The sequence below is a fragment of the Ptychodera flava genome, chromosome 5 (assembly GCF_041260155.1).
Source record: "Ptychodera flava strain L36383 chromosome 5, AS_Pfla_20210202, whole genome shotgun sequence".
Taxonomy (NCBI): Eukaryota; Metazoa; Hemichordata; class Enteropneusta; family Ptychoderidae; genus Ptychodera; species Ptychodera flava.
In genome coordinates, this window is record NC_091932.1 from 23,974,783 (window position 1) to 24,002,705 (window position 27,923).

Consider the following 27,923-nt stretch of genomic DNA (forward strand, 5'->3'; position numbering starts at 1 on the left):
AACCTTTTGCTGGGTAAGCTCATCAAAACAGGCGGGGTGCTATGCTAGTGGGTCCGGTCAGCTGTGTGAAAGTGTCGAAAGCGCCGCACTGGGGATCGGGAACTCTGTCTAGAGTAAGCCGGTCACAGGAGGAGTCCCAAGTAATGATCGAACATACGTCCAAGTTTATAAACGAACATGAGAGGACATTGGGTCTGATGTGAGAGACAACACGGTGCGGCCAAGAATTCGAATGTGCAATGATCCAAATACATTTAACAGACACCCAGGTAAGGCCACTGTACACCAGAATGCATATCAAATCAGTAAAATATTCGTGGGACGGAATCGAATACAATGGGGCCTTTCACTTTTTTCTATTCAGTAGCAGTTCAGTTCCGGTGCGGCGCCCAGTTTACCGTCGCTAAATGCAGCTTTTTCGCTCGATACAGCAATATTCCAAGGGTTGGATTAGATCGACTAACGTCGCCAAAAAGTTTCTCTGTAAATCGCCTTCCAATGGCTGATTGGAGTTGATGAACGTAGCATATTTTCCAATATTGGCGGGCGGCCGACCGATGGTGTCACAGTAGTAGCCGCGTGCATATTTATGTAGCTCATTCAACCTGAACGAACAAACCTTGGTGGACGGTACGGACCGTGGACAAACATATTACCGGTTCATTGGTCGTGAAGATGAAAAGTATTCATCTTTCATTCGCGAGCGTTATTTTGTCCTAAACATTGCCGGTATTCCGAATTATTATACACCTCACTCACTGAGCCCTCGTCCATACAGTGCCGTATTTTGTGAATAACCCTATAATACTCGAAGTACGCTGGGATCGACGGAGGATCGTTATATTTTTTCATCACATCAGGGTCTGCTCTGGCTACTCAAGCTGATTAGCCTTTTTGGCTAATACAGTGTGAAATACAGTGTGAACACAAGTAGCCAGATTTTCTTTTGAGAGGTGAGGTCAAGGGTCACACACATTCATCTCGAAGGGTCAAAGGTGATATCATTAAATACTCAAGAGTAATGATAACCAAATATTTCAGGTCTGCCACTTTCTCATCATCATATGTATCCTCAGTGCTGCTTTAATAGTTCAATAAAAGAATGCTTCGTATCAAAACTCATGCATGACTATTGAACACCACTTGTGAACTTTCAAACGTCAACCAAAGAAATTGTGAAGTACAAAAAAATACAGAAAAGAGTAACATCCTCAAGATCTTCATGAACGTGGCATGGCATGCCATGATCACACTGATATTGATACACGTCCGTGCATGGCCAAAAGCCAGCAAAACTCAGTAACAATTTCCAAGCTAAGTAAACAGTGTTTTACAAAGCTGTTTTAAATCAAACTGGTTTGCACAATCCCTCGATATAGAAGTGACATTTTGATGACATTTCAGCTTGAATCATACCTTGAGATAAAATATAAACGTGAAACAAAGACATCATGTGTGCTGCCATTCACGTTCAAGAGCATGGTGTGAACCCGTGAACTGGCATGTGCATTGGCTGCACGTAAAAGCAACTCTACTTTCCTCCAAGATCAAACGGTCCGTGTCTTGTTAAAACAACAGCATAGCAGTGAAAATTGTAATGGTCACCGGTAAAACCGCTCTTCACAGATGAAAGGATGATCGCTGAAAACAACTGAAATTGCATGTTTATACTTGGACTATGACAACCTCCCGGGAAAACAGGACAGCGTGAACGTGATTAATGGCGGACGTAACTAGAGTGGGACTATTCTATTTAGATAACGGGGGACATTTCGGAGGGGCACAAGTACATGTATTGGGTATACGTGCCATTTTGCTCACGATACTATCACGGGAACTTCGATGTCCCATTATCTTCTTTTATCTGAAAAGTAATTTTACCAACTTGTACGACCCATTATACTCTGAAAACAGTGGCAGGGCTTATACTTAGATGAGTACGATAGTACTATGGCGGAAGACTTCCCAAGAAGTAAAACAAAACACCGCAATGCAACAGAACATCGTAGAACAAAGTGACCGAACGTACAAATTTTGAGTCGCCAGTCTGGCGATTGTTCTGACCGTCTGAGTCGCCAATGAGTGAATCAATTCGCCATTTTGCCGTCTGGCGAGCGGTAGCGCGAACACTGCACATATCCATTAATTATTCCGTAAGCGTACAAACCCTGGCGTATTAAATGACCGTTTTACATGCCATTTTTGACAAAATGCATCACGTTTTTATATCGATGCAAAATGTCAGCATGTTTTTGCCACATTGTGAAGAAGCACCAATTAACAAATTGATTTTTCTGACTGAAGATGAACTACCTGCAAAATCACCACACCACCCTGCACGCCGGCCCCGGGGCAGTTACATTTTTGACCGGCAGGTGAAGTCGTATTATTTGACAGTTGTTTGCCCGATGAGCGGGTATAAATAATGACTGATCTTTGGTTTGAATATCAGAGGCGAGTATACCGCTATACTAAGTATGCCAAATATGTTTGATCAGAGTAGGTATACCCATGGATGTAAAAAATAGAAGGATACAGGACAGTCCTTTGATCCTTGTTCAAGGGATAGTTGCCGCCGATTCGTTATCTCGTAATCCCGTAACGGGATTAGCGTGTTATTTTATTCATAGCGTGCCTTCGGGTTGTCGTCGGTAAACGTCGAGTCTTTTCGTGCATTACCACAGACAGCGTAAAAAATAGCGTCTTTCGTGCCAGTAATGTTGTTGTAGCAATACTACAACCTTTTTCTATCTTAACGATGATAAGCGGCTCATCGAGGAGGAAAACAATCGACTACGATAGCTCCTGGCTCACTTTCTGTCTGACGTAAACACGGTACAACAAGAACTGCGCATGTGTAATAACCTTTCCCCTTCTCGAACAATGCCTCAACCCGCGACGCAATGAACTTCGGCGAAAAAATCACCAGGGAATTTTCGGCCAGGCACTCAGACCGCCAAACATGACCAGACAGGAAAGTTTATATATAAGACTATATTTTTGGCGTAACAGTTTTTTCAGCGATGTCTCTGAACGTCTAGAAACGTGACTTCAATGGGTGAAACATGTCAAGAACGACGAACGCATTTGCATGCAATCCTATGGGGACAAATTATCGGCGTACCGCAATTGTAGCCCAACTTTAGAATACGATAACTTCAACGGCCAGGCGAACCAGCACTTAGGACAAACATTTCTAAAGAGTTCATACCTTGAACCTCTTAAATAAAAAAAATCAGACTCCGCGGCTCGATCCTTTGTAAGTGAGAGTGATTTTACAACATGAGGACTTATCCAAGTCGGTTCAAAAGAATAGTCATAACTTGGTCAAATATGCGTCGATTTTCTCAGTCTTTGGTTTGTTTGAGGTCTGTTCAGTCTGGGCATTCAGCACAAGCAATTTCACAAGTTTGAAAAGTTTTTTTATGAATTTGGCAACAATAATTTGATGTACACGATATCGTGAGTAAAGTGGGTGTGTCTGAGCCGTCCTGATCGCGGCAACCATGCCACAACTTCAAAGACCAGCGTAGACAAAGAAATAACAATAGGTGTGAAAGGGATTATAGGGCTGTCCTGTATCCTTCTATTTTTACATCCATGGTATACCACAGTCCCTCTACTGTGGGTATACTAATCTGTTTGGGACCCAACTTTTCAAAGTAATGTGCCCGGCCCTCTGGTTGTCTTTTCCCCCACGAATTTCCATACACAGCTCCAACCTTGGCAAAGCGCGGATACAACTTTTTTTTCAATGAATTTTCAGGCGCTGATCAGGGAGAATCTCCAACAGTCAAACCTGATTTCGATGGTTTGACGTGTTTTGGTTGGCATTTTAATGAATGATTGTCCCTACTATTTGAAAATCAGAATTCACCTCTGGCCGTCTTACCCGTGTTATACTTTGAGCTCGGGTAATATTATAAAAAAGTCAACATTTGCCAAATGCTCCATCACTCAGTACAGAAAATTACCCACAATTCTGTTTGATTTGTACCCATACTTTTCTAACAATAAAAGTTCATCAAGATGTTTTGCAGCAAAAATTTCAAAATCAGTTAAAAATACAAAAATCATGGTCTACAGTTATTACGATGCCATACTTTTTGGGAAGCAAACTATGAAAAATGGAGGGGGTCATTCTCTGAGAAAAGTTAACATCTAAATTTTTGTCATTTCCATCAGAAAAAAATCAATATTTCTTTGTCTCATGTAAAAACAGATGAAAAAGAATATTTCCAAACTTTCTATTACACTATTCTGCATGGCTGGGGAGATAATTTTTACAAAAATGCTATCTGATCCCTTTATCAGACAATTTTCCAAATTATTTAAAATTTAGAAGAATGATGTGCTTAAATTGATTAAGGTAGCACACGCCTGAGGGATAGCTAGTCGGACTCTCAAATTTCTACAATTCTTTCCTGGGTCGATCTTCCACTTGTGGGGGCTCATTTTAAAGCTCTTGAAGAAAGAAAAACTGTCAACAGCTTAGTTTTTTGAAAATCCAATTTTAATTTTTCCCCCATTGAGTTAATACAGGAATGGTGGCCATTTTGAATATTAAATATTGCTGCAAAATGTGGAGTAATTTGTTTTGCTAGTTCCAAACTTTGCGCGCCAACCCCCGATTTTTATTGTTGATTTGGTAAGAGAAATGGTTGAAAGTTCCATTCAGGAAAGTTTGAGCAAAAGTTTAAGTCTTTATGCTTTTTGAGGTGCATACTACCTTAAAAATATGAAATTTATAAAACTATGGTTAGTCCTTAGAGAAATTTGTCAACACATGCATGCACATTGGAGAGATGCGAAAGTACCTCACTGAGGAATCTGTATGGTAACAAATCATGATGATGATAAAATCATGGGATATCTCTGGTATTCAGTGTCCCTCCCCAAGTTGAGCAAGACATGCAAACAATCAAGGAAATTGCCACTAAAACAAACAAATCCCCCACATTTCCACCACGACCCCATCAACATGAATCCGTGAAACCATGGTAAAACAGACTTAGGTGAGGTAAAAATGCCAAAACTCTTTGTGCTCAGGTTCATGGCAAATTCCATCTTAGTCCTCCCCACACATTTGTCCTCAGTGTTGCTCAAGGTATAACCTCCTTGGGAAGTACATTAATTGACAGACAGCTACATACAAGAAATCTGGTAGTCCCAGCCAATGTCCGACACATTTGATGTGTATATACAGTATTTCATTGTAATATAAATCAATTATATTTTGCCTAATGAACGGGGCTCGTGAACATGGGTATTTATTTCTTCCTGAGCAGAGTGACCTGTTGTTTCAACAGTCAAACAAACAATATTAAAAATGGAAAATATTTACTGGAAAATAGCTGTTATTTTTCTGATAATTTGTATCAATTGTCAATTAACTTTAACCCTCAAAATTTCAGTACAACCCCATTTTCTGTCTCAAGGGGTTTTAGGAGGTTCAAGTAGAAGAGCAAAGGGCCTGGCTGAAAGGATAATCACATAAAAGCTATCCAAAAAGGATGGATGACTGTCACACCGCCTGTCTTTTTTCTTGATGATATATGTTGGCAATATTGAACACACTTATGGAAATGAAGTTTGTGATGAACAGACCAATTGTTTAAATTTGTCATTGAGGTACATGTATTCATGCACTGTTATATTTGCATATTATATAAGATACAATGTATTATATCCTGCTAGGTGAATCGCCTGAACGTAGGTTAAAGGTCAAAGCAGTTGTCAACTAGAGAGAGAGAGAGAGGCTAGGTTAAGCTAAATATAGAAATGTTTCATTCAGTATATCTATACTCTTTATGATGAGACATTCGGATAAATCACTTTGTATGGGACAGGAGAGAACGTTTCAGTTTTGCAAATGGAGTTGGGTACTGGCGAATGGGAGAGAAAAAATCACAAAATATTACTGACGAAATCAAGTCAAGTATTAATTGTTTTAATTGTAGTATTATAATTGTATGTTGAAGACAGAACCATCAGCAATACTGACAATGCTCAGTGTCTATGCCTGTACGCTTTGGGGTCAGCAATGTACCTGCAGAGATAACTGTGGCAGTATTTTTAGAATTTAGACTGAAAGCCAGGGAAATATGTAAACAACAGTCTAAATTGGTATGAGGACACTCGACAGTGGTAGCGAGACTGCAACTAAAAAGAAACGCATGATGCATAAAAATAAAATAGATGAAGCCAATATTACAATGTCTTGTTGCCATATTAATGATATGCATACGGGAACCATTAACATAAATTATCTGCTCATAGTCCTGTCACAACCATGGAGGCAGGGGACCTAATGTAGAATTATTACAGAATTATACTGAAATCCTTTTGATGACATTATGGTTCCTGTGGTTAAACCAACACAGGAAAATACACAAATAAGTTTATAATCAAACATTGACTTTGCAAGGTAGAAACACAGGGCCTCATAAGTGCCTATTTAAGTCAATATTACAGCGTTTTTCTTTCTTTTTCAATGTTGCAAATAATCCAGCTGAAGAGCACAACACTTGTGTAGCTGTCTTTTGTGTAGCGTGTATTGGCATGTATAGTGCGTCCTCGTAAATGTGACCTTTGGTTCCGTGACCTCTAGGCCCGGCTCTAGCCATGCCTACTTCCTGCCTGCCCTCGCTATGCTTACTGTACTAATATATGTAGTAAACACAGCGACGTCTGTACACGTGGCCAGAAGGCATGGCCAGAGGAATTGGCTAGAGGTCACGGAACTAAAGGTCGTATTTACATATGATCACATTCCCCATTGAGGGCGCACTATACATGCCAATACAAGCTACACAAAAGACAGCTACACAAATGTTGTGCTCTTCAGCTTTATTTGTAACATTGAAAAAGAAAGAAAAACGCTGTAATATTGACTTAAATAGGCACTTATGAGCCCCTGTGGTAGAAATCAAAATTTTGATATTCTAAAAAAGCCATTACCGTCGTCTTCATTATACTTCACTCAAAAGAGAATACTGCCCTTTGACAAGTCTTAACTTGACACTTGATGTTGTTAAAACTTAGCCTATTATATAGGTTATATAATACATATTGTCAAATATTGTCATGAGAGTTGATTGATGTGTGGTAAAATAATACCTTTTGCAAATGTGGAAGTGGTAATTTAAGTTATATCATACTTTTGTTCGCCTTTCTCTTGAGATCTTTGCTCTTTGCATAAATTCATTTCCAAAATTTAAAAATCTCGAACTTTGTCACCAACTCTCTCATTGTTTGTGCTCAGAATTTGTCATATTCACACAAAGCTATGGACCATGTGCTGGAGATCTGCATGCAACTGCTACAATTTATTAGCAATTCAGTCTCGATTTCAGTCTTTCAACAGTTTAATAGATGTCTGTAGATTTCACTGCAGATATCGAGATTACTTTAAGGTAGTATGTGCCTTAATAGTGATCAAGAATTAAACTTTTGCTTGAACTCTCCTGAATGAAATTTTCAATCATTCTCTTACCAAATCCACAATAAAAATCGGGGGTCACCATGTAAAGTTTGTAACTAGTGAAACAAATTACCCAACATTTTGCGATATTGAAATTTAAAATGGCCGCCATTCCCATTGTTAACTCTATGGGGAAAAGTGGATTTTGGATTTTCAAAAAACTAAGAGGGGAAACCTTTTCTTTCTCCAAGAGCTTTAACCCTTTAAGTGCCGAAGTCAATTTTATTGCCTTTGTAAAATGAAACCCAAACTTTTTTCATCAAATTTTTTTCAGAAATTGTGATGAGAAACTGAATTCTATAAGAAATCATGTCAATTCAGCCAAAACTATAAAAGAATTATTTAAAAAATGCATAAAAATTTACAAAATGTTGCACTAAAATTTTGGAGGGAAAAATTATGGCATTGGGTTAAAATGAACCCCACAAGTGGTAGATCAGAAGAGAATTGTAAAAGTTTGAGAGTTCGACGATCTGTCCCAAGGCACATTCTTCCTTAAGGATGGGAGGGAAAATTTTTATGCATAATTTAAATTTTGCAGTTGAATGGAGTTTAACTCTGTCACAAAATTATGGTGTGGCTGCATTATTCATCGGAACGATGAGATAGCTCAAACTGCATAACTGAATTATAGATAGCAGGCCAACCAAATTGCGTCAATCATCAGCATACAGACCTTAATTTATAATGCTGCCCTGGAATCATACCCTGTCAAAAGTTAACTCCTGAAGAGTGACATATACTCATTTGTTGTAAGGAATTAATTGTCCTGATAGTCCAATATATTGCATGAATAAAGAATCTTTCAGCATGTTTGAGATAATGACACATTTTGTGATTTGAAGGCCAGATAAAAAGGTATTTGTTCAATTCTAAAGCATGGTAAAGACATTAATTGGGATTTGCATGCCTATTTACATGTGTAAAACCAGCCTACCAGTAATTGTTATTATAGCCATCGAAATAAATTCAATTCTACTATGATGTGAATGTACTCTGTCACTATAGCATAAACCCTTTTACCACCTTGGTTTGAACCAATCCAATCCTTTTCTATGGTAAAGTTGGACCTGTAGAGGGTGAAATTGGGGTGAAAGGGTTATGGGTCTAGATTTAAGTGGGAATTAACTGACTAATTACCAGCAAAATGGCCGGTTCGCAAATAAAAAATCTTGTTGGTTTGAGGCAAACTGGCCAGGCTTCTATAGCTATAACCTTGATTATGAAAAATACATGTTAACCTCTAGAGGAAAATTTTCACATCTTTGTATCAAGGATGCTAACTGAGTGAAAGCTTGTAGACCTATTTATGGTCACAGCCGTGAAAGTACTGGTGCAAGTAACATTATTGTTAAATATTGTTCATGAATCACATGTTCAACTTTGTACAGCAATGATTGCATATGGGCTGACCCACCCATCTCATTGGATTCACGTATAAACAAATTTTCTAATCTAAAAATTAAATGAACCAGTTTTAGACATGTGCCAGAGCTGCGAGCAGCATGCAGCCAGGATTTACGAACACCTCAGCCTTGACGTTCTTAAATTTCGCTGCAGATATCTACATTACAATTTGTTAATTGGATTCAAGGGGAAAATATGCTTACTTTGAGTTTTAAATTCATCATTTTGGATTAACCCTATCAGGAACATATTATGGTAAGGGTACTTTAAATCAATTGAGACGGATATTAACAAGGAAGCAGTGTGATGGTCCAGAACAAATCTGTACTTTTTCTATTTCTGTAAATCCAAAATTAATTTGCACAGAAAAAGAAATGGTGTGTCACTAGATTAGTCAAGGATCTCTCCGCCATCTCCAAATCTCACCAAAATGACGGAGACATTCTCTATTACCATGGAAAAAGTTCTAGACTAGATTTGCAACAACACATTTCTCAAATGTAGTGTGGTATTGAACTAATAGAATAAGTAATAAGGATTTTATTTCATTTTTTTCAAATTTTTACCAGTGATACTTTTATGCTTCATTATATTTTCAGTTAATTGCCATCGGATGTGCGCTCTCTATTGGTGGAAATTTACTCATTAGTATATCTCTCAATCTTCAGGTGAGTTCATTATCATGTATGAAAGTCGTATATACTTTCCATTAACCCTTTGAGTGCTGTAATTTTTCCCACCAAAATTTTAGTGCAACATTTTACCGATTTTTGTGAATTTTTCTGATAATAATTTTGGTCCAAATGGACATCACATTTCATTGTTACAGTTTTCATCAAAATTTTGGCAAAAATCTGAAAGAGTTTGACTAAAGTACATTTTATAGAGGCAACAAAAATTGACTTTGGCGCTCAAAGGGTTAAGATAGAATGTGCCTCGGGGACAGATATTCCTCCTTTCAAAGTTTGCGTGTAGTTTTTCTGGTCTACCAATTGTAGGGGCTCATTATAAAGCTCTTTGAGTAAGACGAAAATTTACTGTCTTTTTTTTTTCAAAAAATCAAAAAATTAATTGTTCCATATAGAGCTAAAGGGACAACGTCGGCCATTTTTTCATAAATTTTGTTTGATACGAGATACTACTTATATTGTTATACATGTTGAAAGATACCGAATAAATGGGTGACCACGAGTATATTCGACCCCACACGAGAAATGAAACCATGGCGAAAATGAATTAATGGTAATGGTCATTAATTGATTTTTGCGATGGTTTCATTTGTCTAAAACCAGCGTTGAATATATGCATGGTCACCCATTTATTCAGTATCTTTCAACATGTCAAATAGTATAAATAGTATCTTGTATCAAACAAAATTCATGAAAAAATGGCCGACTTTGTCCCTTTAACACCGTACAGATAGCGACCATTTTGAACTTAAAAGCAAAACGATAAAATGTTTTAGCCTTCGGCCTTGACAGTTTATGGTAGGATTGGACTTAATATACAAAAAAGCCCTGACTAAATTTCCATCCTCAACAATAACATTGGACATAATATACGGACAGGTCTTTGAGATGATTTTGTAAGTTACAAAAAGTTATTCTGAATTTATTCTGTATTCTGTAGCTATATAGACAGAACAACAAATTATAAAAATATGTCAAAATTTAACACCCTTAAATGACCATTGAATAGGTTCATGGAACATGAAATAAAAATTTGTATGTGCCTGACATTTTATTAGCCATGGAAAATCTACAACAATGATATTATTTTCAATACGTATGATAACTCTTCAACTTCTTTATCCACTGGTGACTTAATAACATACAATATGGCAGGATAATTTGCTTGAGTTGTTGTTCCCAGATAAAGTCGTGACTAATGTTATTTTATTAATACCTCTTCTTGCAAAACACACCATTTTAGTCACATATTTTTATTTGATGAATTTTTATTTGATGGATTAAAATATGAACTGATTCTAAAATTTTACTTTTTTGTGTGTCTTCCTGTTTCTTTACATACAGCGATATGCTCACATAAGACTGAAAGCACAGGGCAAGCCCCAGGAAGATCATACCAAGAGCAAGCTATGGTGGCTTGGCATTGCCCTGATGGGTCTGGGGGAGGTTGGCAACTTCATGGCCTATGGATACGCCCCAGCGTCCATGGTGGCTCCCCTTGGTATCACAACAATGATATGTAAGTGTATGTGAAGAGTACCATTACAGCGTGTGTTTCTAGCTGTTCTTGTGTCTATACCCATGATGTGTATCATAAAATTGTATTCCGTATTGGATGTTTGGTCTATCTGATATAAGGGGGAAAAATATTTTACAATGAACACACAGACTATCATGATGTGCCTTAATGATATAACAGTAACACCCAGTGAAATGAAAAGAAGATTTTTAACTTTTGTTATGTCACCCTCTCCTATTGAATAACTGTCTTACTAATATTAATTAGAATTCAAAACCAGTGCAAGTTACAAAAAAGTAACGATTCCCGGTCTTATCCTGTACACATTTTAGTGATCAATGTAAACTGCCAACAATAAAGGAAAAAACTGTATATGTATAGTCTAACTAAAATATTTAAATACTATGAAATTAGACATGAACCACATTGTGACAATTGATACACTCCTAAAAAATTCATGATGTTTTCACTCTGTTAATGTTCTGTCAAATACAACTCTATGTTGTCTTTTATTCTGACAATCCAATGTTTTGTGTGTACAGCCAGTACTATTATAGCGAAATCGTTCTGACCATCAAATATTTTGTTTGTGTCTACAGCTAGTACAATTATAGCGATGGTATTTTTAAAAGAGAAGCTCAATCATCGAAATATTTTTGGTAAGTCATTTCATTATCCATGAAAAATAATTTCCCATTCTAGAGATACAAGTGATAGGTTCTCAGATATTGAGAGAAAAGAAAGACAAGGAAATTGTTATATAAAATGGATGAATTGGAAATACATGCATTATATCTTAAAGTTATACAAAGGACTCTTTATTTATGTTGATTGAAAAATGGCTTGGTGGAAATAATGGTTTCAGCAGATATATCCCACCATAGTAATTATGTCATTAGTTACAGCTTGATGTGTGGGTGTTGCTTGATTTTGTTTGTTCATTTCAGTTCACTGTTCATAAAGGTTGGGTTGTTAACTTTTGGTGTTTGGTTTACTGATTTTAAACACAATTTTTTTTCACTGTTTTATACTATGAGAAATTGATTAATACTCAAAGTATGAAAAACAAAGAAAATTCACAAAGGACCATGAATATTAATAAAATTCGTCTTGTGTAAATTAATACATTTCCCAGTGAAATCTACACCCTTTGTTGAATCAATTTACGATGTCTTGTCTCAGTTAAGGGTCATTGGCGCTATTAATATTAATCACATGTGTGATACATGGATTCTCAGTTTGCTGTTTGTAAATTAATATAGTGTATTATATGCACACACACATTTTGTATTGCTGTTGAAAAAATTCCAACCAGCATATATTTGCCAATTAGGTTTCAGTTGTCAGCAGATATTACGTAACACCTGTATCATTTCATGATGATCTGTTTCCGCATATTTGGAAACAATTGGGGGTTTTTTGGCTTCGAAAGGTCAGAGGTTATGCCACCTGTTTTGCAGCCATCAGTCCGAAGTTGTTTGATCACGCTGCGGAATACAGTGAATGGCTCTTTACACCTTGAATGCACGCACGCACCTACTCATGTTGGAACAAGTACATCTGACAAGAGTGTCATAGCAGGATGTTGACTCACAATTTTGTGTGAATCTGCGTCACTACAGACACTCAAATATTTGCAATATACTAATTCTAGATCATGTACGCCTTCTCATAACCATCACTTGATCAATTTCCACGGTTTTCGGTTTGTTTTGTATTAAAGCTCATTTGTTTTTTTTATTTTTTTGTTTTGCTATAGGCATAGGGTTGGCCGTTGTTGGAGCACTCTTCATTGTCCTGTTTTCGTCATCTGTAAGTGCAATATCTGTCGACATTCAAATCCTACATTCTATAGAAATTCTATTGAATTGTATGAAAAGTCCTCTAAACATTTTGTATTACTCCAGTGTCAATTAGATTAGTTATCATTACCAAAGAATTCTGGAGAATTCTATAAATTTTTATAGACTTTGCCCGTAACAGTTCCGGTGCACTGTTTTAACCCGTCATCTAACATGGTTACTGTAGAATATTGAATGAATAATATACAACAAATTCTGCTAATTTTTAACATGCATTTCATGTAAATCTTGAGATCTGATTCTATTTACTCAGTATTTGCGACCAGGGAGGGAAATATTTTCAGGAAAAAATATTGGAGCTTCTTCAGGCAGAGCGGAGGTATAAACGCAACATATACAGCTTGATTTTCAATTGTTTTAAAGGCATAATTAGCTGTGTGAACTATAGTTTTTGAAGCGTCTATCTTTGAAAAATTAGCTCCTGCCTTAAGTGATTGCTTGCTGTTAAAAATGTTTAAAGCTTTGCTGGACGCAGGTTGTTGGCTTTAACTTGAATGCCAGCTTAACCCTGTTACACCACCATTTCAAAATTATATCAATTCCAATTTGAAAGCTGCTGAAAAATTCACAGAAATTTGTGTTGATAAAGGAGAATATGCCAAAATATATTTTCCTAGAGATCTGCTGTTGCTGTACAGAGACTGCACAATGATGCAAGGTCGAAAACAACAATTGTTTAAGTCTCATTAGGAAAGCCACTGAAAAGAAGTGACTGCGGTATTCAAAATATCTTTTATACTCTCCACACGTCAGAACAGTCTATTCATACAAACATGCATAGAATTTTTTTTTTGTTCTTGTCATTGTTATGTATACACATTGAAAAGATCATCATACTTATAGATACATGTTTGCATGAATAGAGCCCTGAAGAATTAAGTTATGAGTTTGTTATTAAAATTTTATTCATGTCAAATCCTGTTTTTTTCATCTTCACATTTTTTGCAGAGCACAGAGGAAATTATGACTGCCAAAGAGTTTAAAGCCGCACTAAAACAATGGCAATTTGCCGTATTTGGTGTAAGTAGCGAACTCCACACAATGTCCATGATAAAGAAATCCTCCATTTTCAATTAATGTCCATAAATGTTAGGAGTAGGGATAAACAAGCCTTTTTGTTCATTTCTGATACACAACTCATGGGGGCGCTCTTCAACTCACCATGCAGGCCTCATATTAAATATGGCAATTTTCAGTTTTCCATTAGCCAAATGTAGACGCCCTTCTCCCAACCCACTTTTTCTCGGCAAAATTTTCTGCCACATGTATCTTGTGTTCAGGATGCATTTATCTTATCAATTGATGAGTTCTTGATGAGCTGATGTATCTGGTTCCTAGGAAACTGGTTTTTAATCTTCGAAAGCCCAGGAAATCGAACATTGCATGCACGAATATCTTTAAAGTTGTCAATTTCCACATTACTCTTCACCATCACAGACTTTAATAGATAAATGTGTATTTCAATTTTAATTTCAATTTTATCTTTCAATTTTGTTTTTTAAATCAAGAGTAAAATTACATTGGTAGAGAATATTTTGTTTGTGTTTCACTTGCAGTCATTGGAGATTGCCTTCCTAATAGCTCTGTTGGTTGCTATTTACGGCTTCAAAATTAACCATGTTGTTGTCATACTGCTGGTTTGCTCAACTCTAGGTAAGTTACAGACATGCTAGGTCTTGTTTAGACGAAAATACCGGTATATGCAATAAACTAAATGGAAGTTGCATATATGTAATGCATAAAAAGTAGTTAATCATTTGTCTGATGCTACTAATATACAAACAAAATATTGTTATAAATAAGATTATTTATTACCCATGTTTTTCAGCATTCTAAAAGAATACAGTAACTGCTGAGTGATCCTCATTATGAACCTCAGTGAAATTTTGGTATCTGAGAATGTCATATATGTGATACAAAAAGGCTACATTAATGGAAAATGGAATTCAGAATTCTATATTACACAAATGCAATTTAGACAAAAAAAAAGAATAAAGTGATGCACATCATGTATGTGAAGATTCTTTCTTATGTTTACAAAAGACAGTCAGCCATAGTTAACCATGGAATTGCAACAAAATTAAGACGGCAAACTTTCCCATGTGAACAATATCATTGTGCCATTTGGATCCTGAGAATTGCAACACTGATTTACGTCCATGCACAAGAATTGTTTCAATAACCCAACAAGTTTGGAATGCTGAAAGTGACTGAAGGTATTGGTATGAAGCAAGCACCAGAACTTCTGTCAACACTTTGTGTTACGTCACGTTTTTCACACACTTTTCTCCAAGGTTCAAAGGTTAACTACCAGGTATATGCATTGTAGTTTATGCAGGCATTTTTCAAAGTTTATATTGACGCCAATTTATCACATAATCTTTTGCAGCCTCCTTTACGATAATTTCCGCCAAAGCCGCCAGTGGTATGATTGCCGTGACGATGGCTGGTAACTCACAACTCATTTACGGCATATTCTACGTGGCGGTGCTTGTCATGGTTGTCACGGCAATATTACAAGTCAAGTATGTTTTTTTTGTGTTATACCGCTCCAATAGCCATAACTTTTGATATATATTTTGTTTTTAGTATTTTTGTTCTGTCTTTAAGCAAGATTTTTCATTCTCAAAATTGAAATGCGATCAGTTTGTCAACAAATGCGATCTGTATAATGTAATCTGTGTTATTGTCGACAGCTGAATTCCTATAGTCTAGACTGGTATTCACTCATCGACAGTGATGTTTTATATTTGCATAAAGTGTATTGTGTTTGCAAGGCTAGAGGTTTGTATTTCAACAATACATTCTAGAAAGAAGGGGGTCTACTTATTTTATGGAACAAAAAAAAATGAAAAATTTTGTCAAAAATGACAGCTCACATTCATTCACCCGTCAAAAGAAGCGAAGGACTCCAAATGTGGCTTTAGAAATTGAATAATGTTTCCCAATGTTCAATTACACTGTCTGAGTGATTCAGAAATCGTGTCCCTGTAGGGGGCGAGCTTGTATAGAGCGCCCTCAGGGAGAAGTGTTTTCTGTTCAATAGCTGTGATATCTACCGGTATTTTGAAAATATGCAAATTTGCGTATCTAATCAAGACAAAACAAATGGCATGGGATAACAACATGAATAGTTGAATAAACCTCATTTGTATTAATCAGATGTATAAAATTCTTTTTGAATTACCATGAGAACATGAACTAAAGCAAAATTGACAGACTCAAACTTTTGCTTAAACTTTCCCAAAGGAAACTTTAATTTAAACCATTCTCTTTTGAAATCGAGATCAAAATCAGGGGTCACAGTGCAAAATTTGGTACTAGAGATAAAAATTACCGAAAATATTACCCATACCGGGGGTATACGAAATTTAATATGACTGCCATCCCTTTCTCAGCTCTGGGGGAAAAATTATACTTTCGATTTGCAGAATAATAAAATCACAATGAAAACTTTACTTACTCCAAGAGCTTCAAAATGAGCCCCCACACCAGACCAGAAAAAACATTGTAAACATTAGAGAGGCTGAATATCTGTTCTGGAGGCGCATATTCTACCCTAACCTTCATCTTTGCCATACTGCAGGTTTCTAACACAAGCAATGCAGTCTCATGAAGCTAGTGTGGTGGTACCTATTCATTATGTGTTATTCACATTAAGTGCAATAGTGACAGGTAAGTGGCAATTCTTCAAAGGGAAGGGGGCTCGTCGGAACTGCCCTCAATGGTGACCGATATAAACTCTGTATCCAAGCTATGTTAGTAATTGATTGTTTGGTCACATGACTAGAAATATATACTTCATTAGGGTTTAGTTCTTCAAGTGAGAAAAAAAATAAAAATCTGAAAGTGTCTATTTTGTATGTAGCTACCTTAATGACTGTTTGCAGCTGGTTGTAACAGTTTTGAGAGAAGATATGACAAAATTGATCAGAAAGAGGCAGCACTGGTTAGGATGAAGGCTTTTATTCATTGTGGCCCTCACAAGGTTGACCTTACAGAATTGCAATGATTAAAGTTAACACAAATGAAAGTTTGCATGTTTATGCCATTGATTTGTATGTGACCAAATGAGAATAAAAGTACACTTTAGACTGAAAATTGCATTCTTGTAAAGGAATGTTTTAATGTCAAATTTCCATTAAAGGGACAAAGTCGCCCATTTTCATGAAGTTTGTTTGATACGAGATACTTATACTTATATTGTTTGACATGTTGAAAGATACTGATTGAATTGGTGACCATGCATATATTTGACCCCGGTTTTAGACATGATAACATGAAACCATGGCGAAAATGAATTTATGGTCATGACCATTAATTCATTTTCACCATGGTTTCATTTAATTTGTCTAAAATCGGGGTTGAATATATGCTGGGTCACCCATTCAATCAGTATCTTTCAACATGTCAAACAATATCAGTATAGTATCTCCTATCAAACAAAATTCATGAAAAATGGGCGACTTTGTCCCTTTAATATTTAGTGTGACATGAATACTATGAAATTGATAAAAGTTGATCAGTAGCATTATAAAATAATCATCATCAATAGTTTTCCGTACATTTTGGAAACGAATACTCCATTTTGTTGATGATAAATTTTAACACAAACTGATAGAAATATTTTGAAGTGAACACTAGCAGGCACTGAACTAGAATATGCAGTTTATTAAAGAGTTTATCACCTCAGGCTCAATGCCGATAATGCTTTGCTGAAAATTGACAAAAATTTGTCAAAAAGTTCATTTTATTATCAAACATCCTGAGGCAAAAATTTTGCTCTCTACAAGAACCACTCTAATCTGTGTGTGAAATGTCATGAAAAATGGCTAATTATGATCAAATTTATAATTAAAATGATATAAAGTTCCTTCGAATACATACTACATATCGCACAAAAATCGACACAAACACCCACACAAGCACATCTAGCCATAGAGTCCAAGACAGTAGAATTGACCGTACCCCATGGCTCTTGACAGTGCTCTGACATGATTCTAATAACATACTATTCGTGTCCAATCAGCTCTGAGGTGAAATGACATCATTATCGAATAATTTCCTTTTTCAGGAATAATATTTTATCACGAATTGGAAGGGATGACAGCTTTCAGTATTTGCATGTTTTTAATTGGGTAAGTACAGTGTATCATGCAAATCACGTCATACAAGAAACCAGTTGTCATGGTAATCGTTGTGCTTACTATACCACTGACTTGTAATTTCATCAGTTGAGTAATTTCAATTGATAATGAGTCATTATTGCATGATCTGCATATTCGAAGTATTTGCATAATTGAATGTATTAATTCATTTAGGAAAGTGAACATAGAGATGTAAAAAGTATTATCATGTGAAATTTAAGTATTTAATCTACTCGGATGTTGTTTTTTTCTTTGACAACATAAATAATGTTGACTATGAACATTAGCATAATTTCAAATTATAGTTTATTCAGTTGTTCAAAATCTATGGTTCTAACTTTCAGTTTTACTGCCATCGAACACATTATATTGATGATCCACCCCGCCCTATTTTCATCTTTCTAAAGAGAAACCTGCCATAGAAAAGGGTAATTATGGGAAATTTGTTGACTTGACTGAACAAAAGGACTTCAATTAGGCGCATAGCAGTTCTGTCTAGGTGTGTGGCAAATTGAACAGTGTCTCTTGTCTGTACTTTCTTAATAACATGTACACAACTTCTTTTGGTAAGGTTATACTTGTTTAAATCACATGCACAAAATATACATTAGGTTCAGAAAAGCAGCTTATCTCTAATTTCTGTATGTAATCTTGGTTTCTGAAGGTTGGCCTTGACAATTAAACAATTAATCTCCTCTTGTAACATGCAAAGCGAGAGCCACACCGAGAGATCATATGGCTAAATGACTGAGATAATTGGCGGCTTGTAGGATTTGGAGACATATTCCAGTTTTGCTGTAATATATGGGTGAATTCCTTTCTGAACAATTAATATTTCTGTCCCTTCACAGATGTGGCTTTGCGTTTACAGCTGTGTATTTTATCTCAACTGGTCGGCCGTCAGAAAACAAAGATGATATCGCAGTTATTTCAGATCAAAAGCCGGATGGTAAGTTAACACTCGGTGTTATAGTTTGATCGCCGTCTTAGGTCATTCAAGGTAATGCCATTTATATGACGGGAAGTCAGGCTGGTAAATTGTGAGTTTTAACTCGCTCGATGACTTGAGAATTACCTGAAAAATTTTGTTGAGGGACGTTATCATCATTCTTTATACTCCAGATGATGTGTATTTATATTATATTTGAGAGGTGTTATGAGTAACAACAGTGAAATGCTGACAAGTTTCTCTCAAAAGCAACAGGTCTCATTAACCCTTTGAGTGCCACAGTCTATTTTTGTCCCCTCTATAAAATAAAAACCTGTCAGATTTTTGCCAAAATTTTGATAACAAACTGTAGCCAATAAAATATGATGATCATTTGGTCCAAAATTACCAAAAAAATAAAAGAAAAATTCATGAAAATTGGTAAAATTTTGCACTAAAATTTTGGCGGGAGAAAATTACAGCGCTGAAAGGGTTAATCAGTAGATATTGGTAAGGATATTATGGTTTCTAGATAAATTGTCAAGTACGCTACTGGCTAGTTTATGCCCCCAAACACTCATATTTCATTGAAGGTAGTTGGCGCCTGGAAATTTACAGATTTAAAAACTTTTGCTCAAATTTTCACTAAGCCTGTAATGCGTGTCCAGACAAGCGTGTCATGATCACTCACACCACTTCACTCGTATCAGATGTATAACACACAGCAATTACTCAATAAGACATACCTTAATGTTCATTTCTCTTTATTTGCTTTCATCTTTTTCTTCCAAAATTTCTTCATCAGTTTTTCACTCATATATTCATTCAGATGCAAAAGCATTTCCAGACACAAGACTTTACATTAAAAAAACAACAACAAAAGGCATAATGCTGATTTCAATGTTTGTCTCTGTCTGTCTTCTCAAACTTTATTCCTGTTCTGTTTTTTTGGTCAACAGAAACAATCCCAACTTCACAAACCAAAGCTGTACAGCCTGCCGATGTCTTGTCATGCAAGGGAAACTTAGAGAGCGTTCCATTACTGATCGAGGCAGGCTGCGTTGACTCTGCTTACGGCTCTTCAGTCAAAGTAACTGCTTGGTTTTATCATATATGAATTGCATGAAGTAGTTAAAGGAACTGAGCGTGTGGCAAAGTATTTGTGCAAAAACCAAAGCATGAAAAAAGCATTCTAATCCATCACAAGATTGTACATTGCAAATCTTACCTCCAAGGTTCTTCAGTTTCAATGAGAACTTGATCATCAATTATTTACTCACAGAACATTTTTTCCAGCCATTGTGTGAGTCTAAGTATTCCCTGAATTCCAAGAATGTGCATAAAATTTCTTCCCAGTTCGCAGTTAGTCAATTAAGTCACACTTCTCGCTGGCATGGTCAATCTTTCTGCTTGTTCTGTTCCAAATCTTGTTTTTTGATTGGAATATTTTGTATTAACTGCACCGGCATAGCTTATGTTCCTTATGTTTCCCATCTGTTGCATGTGTTTCTCCATATGTTATCCATGCTGTGGGCATTCAATAAAAACAAAAGAATTCCAAAATATAAACTTAGATGACGCTAAATAGAAACTTGCCACGGCTGAAAAAAAATGAATGTATGTAAGGCCAAACAAAAAAAATTGTGCTCTTCCGATAACCCAACCTACCCTATTATTTACTTGCTGACCCTAGGCGTTTCAGAGCTATGAAGACGCAGAAGTAAAAAAAAAAAGAAAGAAAAAAGCCACAAAATCACACATGCAAGAAATGTAGAGAAAATCACACGAGAACTAGCGCGAAACCTATGACGTCATTCATCGTTGCACATACGTTACAAACAATGTGGCGGCCCGTGATAGGCATAATGTGTACTTTATTACGTACATTATGCAAATGCAATCATGGCAAGGAAAGATCGTTGTTGTCTGCTGTCACCATCACCAAAGACAAGCAGGTCTGAAACTGGACTGTGCTTTAACATTACAATTTGCCGTCAAAGAATTATGATTCAGACAGTTCAGTTTCTATGACATTCAAACAAACATACATGTCAACCAGTAATCCAATCTGATAATGGAACTGTTAACAGCTACATGCAGTTATTGAACCCCTGAAAAATACGTATTTAAAAATAAAAATATTTTGAAAAAATAAAAATCCCTATCGACCTACCTACCCTAATTTTGAAAACCATGTTATCGGAACAGCACAATTTATTTTTTTTTGGCCTAATGTGAAATTACAATTTTGACCCTTGATAGGAAATGTAGATTAAACGTTATGCCAAAATAAAATTGCCATTTTTCTTTAAAAAATAAAAGAATGAAAAAAGAATAATAAGTTTTAAAGGATTCCAAAGGAAATTGTCTAAATTGGTAGTATTTCAAACAACAATAAATAAAAGAAAAATCAATTTATAAGTTTGGTATGAATTACAATGACAAGATGTGGCACTGGCTGAAATTAATGGTGTATGTCGGTGACCGCGGCCAATTGTTCTTCAGCTTTGTCATGACAGCCCACCAAACAGATCAGTGAAGTCAAACAAACTTTTTTTTATTGAGGGTCATAAAAAGCGCAAACAAAAAATGCTTGTTGAATTTTAGGCATTACTTTACTACAAATTGTATAGCACTTTCATATTCCTTAATGCCATATTGCTTTCTTATTTTCCAATTTTTAATTCCATTTTTTCTCAATTCACGGTACAACCAGGGACATAATTTACATAATTTGGAATTATCAGACCTCTCTGGAAAAAATAGTGAGCCTTCCGACAATGATAAGCGATAAGGTAGGCAGCACTATTACATTTGGACATTCGATACACCCACCATCACATGTACATATTACTCGCTGTGTATAAAACATTCCCATCTGTGCACACATATCTATATTTACGAATCTGTCAACATACCAACATAAAATCAAACGAAACGAAATGCACAAACATACTAGCATGAGTACACTCATTCATGCATACACGCATACCCTCACACTACATACATATATGGGTCGATGAATATCTATATTTTGATAGGAGTGGAAAATAAACTCATCAACATAAATGCTGTTTCAGGGCCTTGAGGATCATTTCTCCTGACAAACTTTTTTCCATCTACCTCTTGTTGGGGCTCATTTTGAGCTTATAGAGTAACTCAAGTTTGCTACAGCTTGTTTTTGTAAAATCTAAAATTTAATTTTCCCCTGTAGGGTGAACAAAGGGAATGGCAGCCATTTTGAATTTATCCTTTGGAAAATATTGGGTACTTGGTTTTCACAATACACTACAGTGACCCCTGATTTTTATTCTTAATTTTGAAAGAGCATGGTTTAAAGTTTCATCGAGGAAAATTTGTGCAAAAATTTTTTGTCCTTTGATTTCGAGGCGCTATAACTACTTTATGCTCGTAGTGCTGTTGTTTGAACATGTGATGCATACTTCCGATATATGTTCTGCAATGATATAAAATCAGTAGATATCACTTGAAAACAGTCAATGTACAAAGATTTAGTTTTTATGCTGAATATTCTTGTTTGAGACAATGATGAGCAGATACAATACTAAATACATTGTGATAATTTAGATTCTGTGTTCATATATTGAATCTAGGTTAGTCAATGACCTTGCCAAATACAATCTTGTCGAGAGCACATCACCTGGCAATAAACTGGTCATGATCAAAATCTGTGCCATTGCCTTGCTTAGATTAAAAACGATTACCTAAAAATGCAATCTTCAAATAAATGTGGCATTCAAGGTTGTCAGTCAACAGATTTCACGGAAGCTTATTGTATCCTTACAATTACCCAACCTCATTGTATCAAGCACTAGATTGGCGATTTTCACATGTGTTTGTCACTGTCCTTGCTATACTATAGGTATCGTTTGATGGTTAAGATAAGTCGCTTGTTGTCAATTCTTGAATGTACAAGACACACTCCACAAGATACACCCTACATAGATGCTAGGCTGTACATATAGTAGGCAAACGAGTAGAAAACAATAATTAATGGAACTCTTTGAACAACCTGACTCTATCCAGATTGCATTTGAATTTGTAAAGTGCAAACAGATAGTGTAGGAAATGTTAATGGCATGCAAAATCTCTTTTATAGTCTGCCATATTGTCTCTACATATTTTTATTCCTTCACAGTGAACGGTTAAAAAGAGTTGCGTGACCGTACCACCAGTTGATGGCTACAAAATGGTGTTTTTGAACTTGGCTACTAAATGATGTTATTGAACTTCCATTCTTTTGTGGACACTCTGCTATTTATGTTTGACTGTCAATGGTTATTATGATATATAAGCAAGATAATTTTCACATTATGTGGACAGTGACACTGACCTATTATCTCTTTCCACAGCACGTTATATTAACCCTATGGTACTTTCCAACCCATTGTAAATGAATTGGGGTTAGGGGGTTAGGGGTTATCTATGACCGTATGATGTTTCTTACAGGTACTTAAAGCCGCAATTTTCAATCCCAGGTTCTCGCATTAGTTGAGTTCTCCTCCCAGTCAAACACTTGGCCAGTACAATGTATGATTTCTAGAACATTAATTACACAAACTGATCTCAACCTTTTGTCATCTTTTGCTAATCCTGCAAACCGAGTTTATACAAGCTTTTTGATTGATGGTCGGTTCAAATTGCCGACGGTCATTGATTCCCCAACACCAACGCTCGATTTCCTAAAAAATTGTCTTCTAGGCGCGTTAGAATTTAAATATATAACCACAGAGTTTGATCGGCAGCAGCTTTGTGCTGACCGCTTGGCAGTCTGTCTGCGTTTTTGTGGCCAGAAAAAAAAACAAAAAGTGGCATTTTCTGGAGTATGTGCCCACGTGTTGCCTGTTTGATGTCCACTTACACAATGAATGCCGCAATAGCTTTGTGTCCTTTTAAAGGGAGGCTCCGCCTTTAAAGCTAAAATAGCTGTGAATGTGTCATAAACCAATCTCAAAATACCCTCAGTTTTCCAAGAGTTTTCTTTGAATAAGACCCATTAAAGCCTGAAAAAAGTGTAACACTGTCATAAGTGTCGAAAGTGGCATGTAAATTCAAAAGTTTTAACATCATTTTAGATTTCCCGCCATTTTAAAAAAATAATCACATGACAGAGAAAATAAAGATTACAATAACAAAATGTTGGCCGTCGTGTGTTGTGCATTCAAATAAATGGCGTCATACTTGTTTCTTTTATGATCACGGTGTGTATGTGCGGGAAATACTGCTTTTTTGTACTTTTCAGTGAGGGCCCCATTTTATGAGTGCGGCACTCATTTAAGGTGGTTGGAAAGGCTATTTTTGCACCAATTCTTTTCTCAGAGTTAATGTCAAGTTTCAAGTGTTAGAATCAAGATATTTAATTCAAATGTTTAGGATATCTCCCTTAGTTAATATTTTCTCCAAAGACTATAAAAATTGTATATTTGCAGCCATGATTTTGAAATATGACACCAGTAAATATTAAAATTTAATTTTTCATATTTTTTTTACATATTTGAATTTAATAATAATTGGATAGTATTAATATTACCAAATTAGTTATAAATATGTTGACACTATTTATTGTACGATTTGTACGGCAGGATTTGTAAATAAAATTTGTTTTTATGATTTTACATGGGTTTATATATCAAAAAATTATTAAAAATTCTTTCAAATTTCAAAATGTGATTTTTCAAAAAGTACTTCAAATACAGCAAAAATTGTGCCATACAAATCTTATCTGTAACCTTGTTAATAGGCTGTAAAAATTCCATGTTCATATCTCATTTCAAAGTTGGATTAAATTGGTATAAAATTATGTAGGAAAACTGTTATTCTGTCAAAAATGTTGAAAACAAGCCATATTTGCACCCCTCTTTTGAAGTCACAGAGCAGTTTTTTTAGTCAATCTCACTTTTGACACCTCTTTGACACTCAAAGAATCTAAAAATGCATTTACAATAGCAGTCACTCACTCTGAATGCCAGCACCGCCTTGTCAAACTTTCCTGAAAAACAGCAAATAATGACTTTCCCTTTTCAAACATTTTATTAAAAGCTAGGGGACCTCTACCATAGTTAATACACTAAGAACTCCCCAACTTCTTCTTATTTGGTCAGTTTTTTTAACAGGCTATAACTCTGCAATGCCTTTGTGCCCAAATGTCTAGTTTTTTTTATTCCACAGAGAATGTTGACTACTTTTATATTTTAATAGTTTTGTTGAAATTTATAACTGACGCTCTAGCCTTTACAACCACCTTAATATTCAGCATGTTGAAACGTGTAGACATTGTCCAAATTAGTGTGCAGTGATATTTCTATACATGTCCTTCAGTTATCATATTCACACGAGCCAACTTTGGTTTGAAAGTAAAATCATGAAAATAATGCATAAAATTTGCAGCTATGGGGCTTTAATAATACACTTACTACAGGTAACAAAAAATGACAACATTTGATAAATGTTTAATCATATTCAACTGTTTAGCAAGCTGCAAATTACCACAACATCCGTGTATCTAAACCTTCCCACCCCCACCTCTCCCAGTCATCCAGGTTAACCACCCGGTAGCCCGCTCTCATCAATCAGGTTGAACCGAATGATACAGAGAAAGATTAAAGTCACAAAAGATTACAAAACATGATTGAATCATGCCTGTATGATCTATGTACAGTTTTCTTCGGAATCCATCGGTCGGCAATTTTCCCATATGTTATTAACCTCTAGACCTTACAATAGTATCATTTTCCCATAGCACTGATTAATTACATGGGCATTCATGGATTGAATAACATAGAGAATAGGACTGTCTTTTCCAATCAACAACTACCTTATTTGTATTGATTGAATTAATCAAAAGATACCTTAGGGGTATTTGGGTTATTGCATTGATACCATAAAAACTTTTGTGCTCTCTCTCTCTCTCTCTCTCTCTCTCTCTCTCTCTTTCTCTCTTATTTACAGAATCTGATCTCTCTCTCTCTCTCTCTTTCTCTCACTCCGTTAGAATCTGATCTCTCTTCTCTCTCTCTCTCTCTCTCTCTCTCTCTCTCTCTGTTTACAGAGTCAGATGATACCATTATCATAATTATAAATTCACAACATTTACAAAATAATAGGACCAATTCTCTTACAGCTCCGGTCTGAATGTTAGGGATGCCTCTCACAATAAATAAATAGATGAATAAAACTACTCCCCTAGGGTGTGTCAAATCATAGCTTATAGTAGCTTTGACCCAGTGTTACAGTGCGTTTTACCTAGGTACCGCAACTTTGACCCAGTGTGACAGTGCGTTTTTCCTAGGTACCGCAACTCAGCATATGAGACGGACACAATCCACATACAAAACACACGATTAGCTCGGGTATCACGGATACATTTCAAAGCCATGGACTCGTCAATTAGCATGGGGCAGCCACTGTCTTGACTGAGAGATAAACAGTTGACTAGACTTGCTCTACAATGTAACTGTTTCTTTTACAATTTCAGCTAAGAGTTCAAGAGGTGAAGGTATTCTCAACAGAAACTAACTGAAAAGCCACACATTGTAGATCAAGTGTATCTCTCAGTCCAGACAGCGGCTGCCCCATGCCGGTTTACTGTAATAAATCGACGAGTCGGTGGCTTTGAAATGTGTCTGTGATACCCAAGCTAATCGTTTGTCTTGTATGTGGATTGTATCCGTCTTGTACGCTGAGTTGCGGTACCTTGGTGAAACGCACTGTATATGGTCTTGTCCAAGGTGTATGCTCCTTTCCGCTTTTCATCTTCTGTAGCAAACCAAAAGTAATGACACTGTTTAGAGTTTTATTTTACCAAAGAAGACAATAGGAATTCGCCTAAAAAATTGAGTGATTCAAGGATGAAGTTCATGGTTGTCCAATTTTTTTTTACAGTCATGTCAGAGTTCACTTATGAGGAAGTGCTCATCCAAAGACAAGCTGAGGAATACGGTACATTGTCAAGGTGACGAAGTGATTTTAAAACCAAGCTTTGATGGCGATGTCTTTTGTAACAGAAAGGCCTTTTTCATGTCAGCTGGAAATGTCACACTTCCAAGATTTGATAAGGAGGGGAAAAGGATCAAGCTGTCTGTCTTCCATGCAGAGAGAAAGTTTTTGGAAGCACAGTTTTATATACTATTACATCTGAAAGCTAGTGTTGAATAAAAATTATTGAAGGAACTACTAAATACTCTCTAATATTGCTAAACATCAACCTTGCCAAGTTTAACTATAAATTTGTGTATAACATTCAAGTTCAATGGCGTATCTAATCATTGTAGACTTAAATCTTTTTGTTATTGGCAGCGCAGTGTCCAAATTAAAGTGACACTTGTTCAATATAGAAATTGACAACTCTGTGTCATAGATATTATGAGTTTGCCTGTCAATGGCCCAGAGATGGGTAATAAGATAAATATTGAGATATACAGGCAAAAAAAAGCGGGATTGTGCAAGGATAAAACACACATGCAGTATGCTGGAGTCTGATTTATTTTTAACTCGTCACCAGATGGTTTTAAACAATCATCTATTTTTTTACTGAGAAGAGTTTATTTGCCATACCCCAGTTACTACAGAGGTAATTAGGGCCCTTCATGCATTATGATCAATAATCCGGTCCATATTGCATCCTCTAGACCTGAAAAAAAAATTATGGGCCTGATAACTGTTGTTTGTTCTTCTAATTTATGCACACGACAAATCAATTAAATTTACCACTGTCCACAATTTTCTGTGGCCTCAATGCCTCGGACACTCTTGCCTATGTATATATTCTACACATTTGTAACCTATTTGATTTAATGAGTATTTTTTCGCTATTATTATAATCACCCTGTAGAAAATGATGAAATAAACTGCTAACAAAATGATCCAGA

The 27,923-nt window shown here is 36.0% G+C and overlaps 1 protein-coding gene across 4 annotated transcripts; it reads left to right on the top strand.

Annotated features, from left to right (window-relative positions):
* Positions 1-27,923, top strand: LOC139133334 (NIPA-like protein 2). Of its 4 annotated transcripts, none has more exons than XM_070699879.1 (14): positions 1-269; positions 9,490-9,558; positions 10,924-11,098; positions 11,698-11,757; positions 12,858-12,910; positions 13,909-13,980; positions 14,517-14,613; positions 15,350-15,485; positions 16,547-16,635; positions 18,035-18,098; positions 18,959-19,056; positions 19,995-20,125; positions 21,752-21,830; positions 26,938-27,923. In XM_070699879.1, the coding sequence occupies exons 1-13, from the start codon at positions 240-242 to the stop codon at positions 21,827-21,829; spliced, it is 1,152 nt and encodes a 383-aa protein (XP_070555980.1). In that variant the 5' UTR covers positions 1-239; the 3' UTR covers position 21,830; positions 26,938-27,923. The 4 variants fall into 4 exon arrangements, with proteins under 4 accessions (XP_070555980.1, XP_070555982.1, XP_070555981.1 ...); XM_070699880.1 differs by lacking the exon at positions 1-269 and adding an exon at positions 8,921-9,145; XM_070699881.1 differs by lacking the exons at positions 19,995-20,125; positions 21,752-21,830 and having other exon boundaries at positions 48-269.

Bases quoted from the DNA above. Each gene is read 5' to 3' on its own strand.
- LOC139133334 (XM_070699879.1), top strand. From the start codon at position 240: ATGATCCAAATACATTTAACAGACACCCAG. The intron at 12,911-13,908 runs GTAAGTGCAATA...CATTTTTTGCAG, and splicing joins TTGTCCTGTTTTCGTCATCT to AGCACAGAGGAAATTATGAC. The intron at 14,614-15,349 runs GTAAGTTACAGA...AATCTTTTGCAG, and splicing joins GCTGGTTTGCTCAACTCTAG to CCTCCTTTACGATAATTTCC.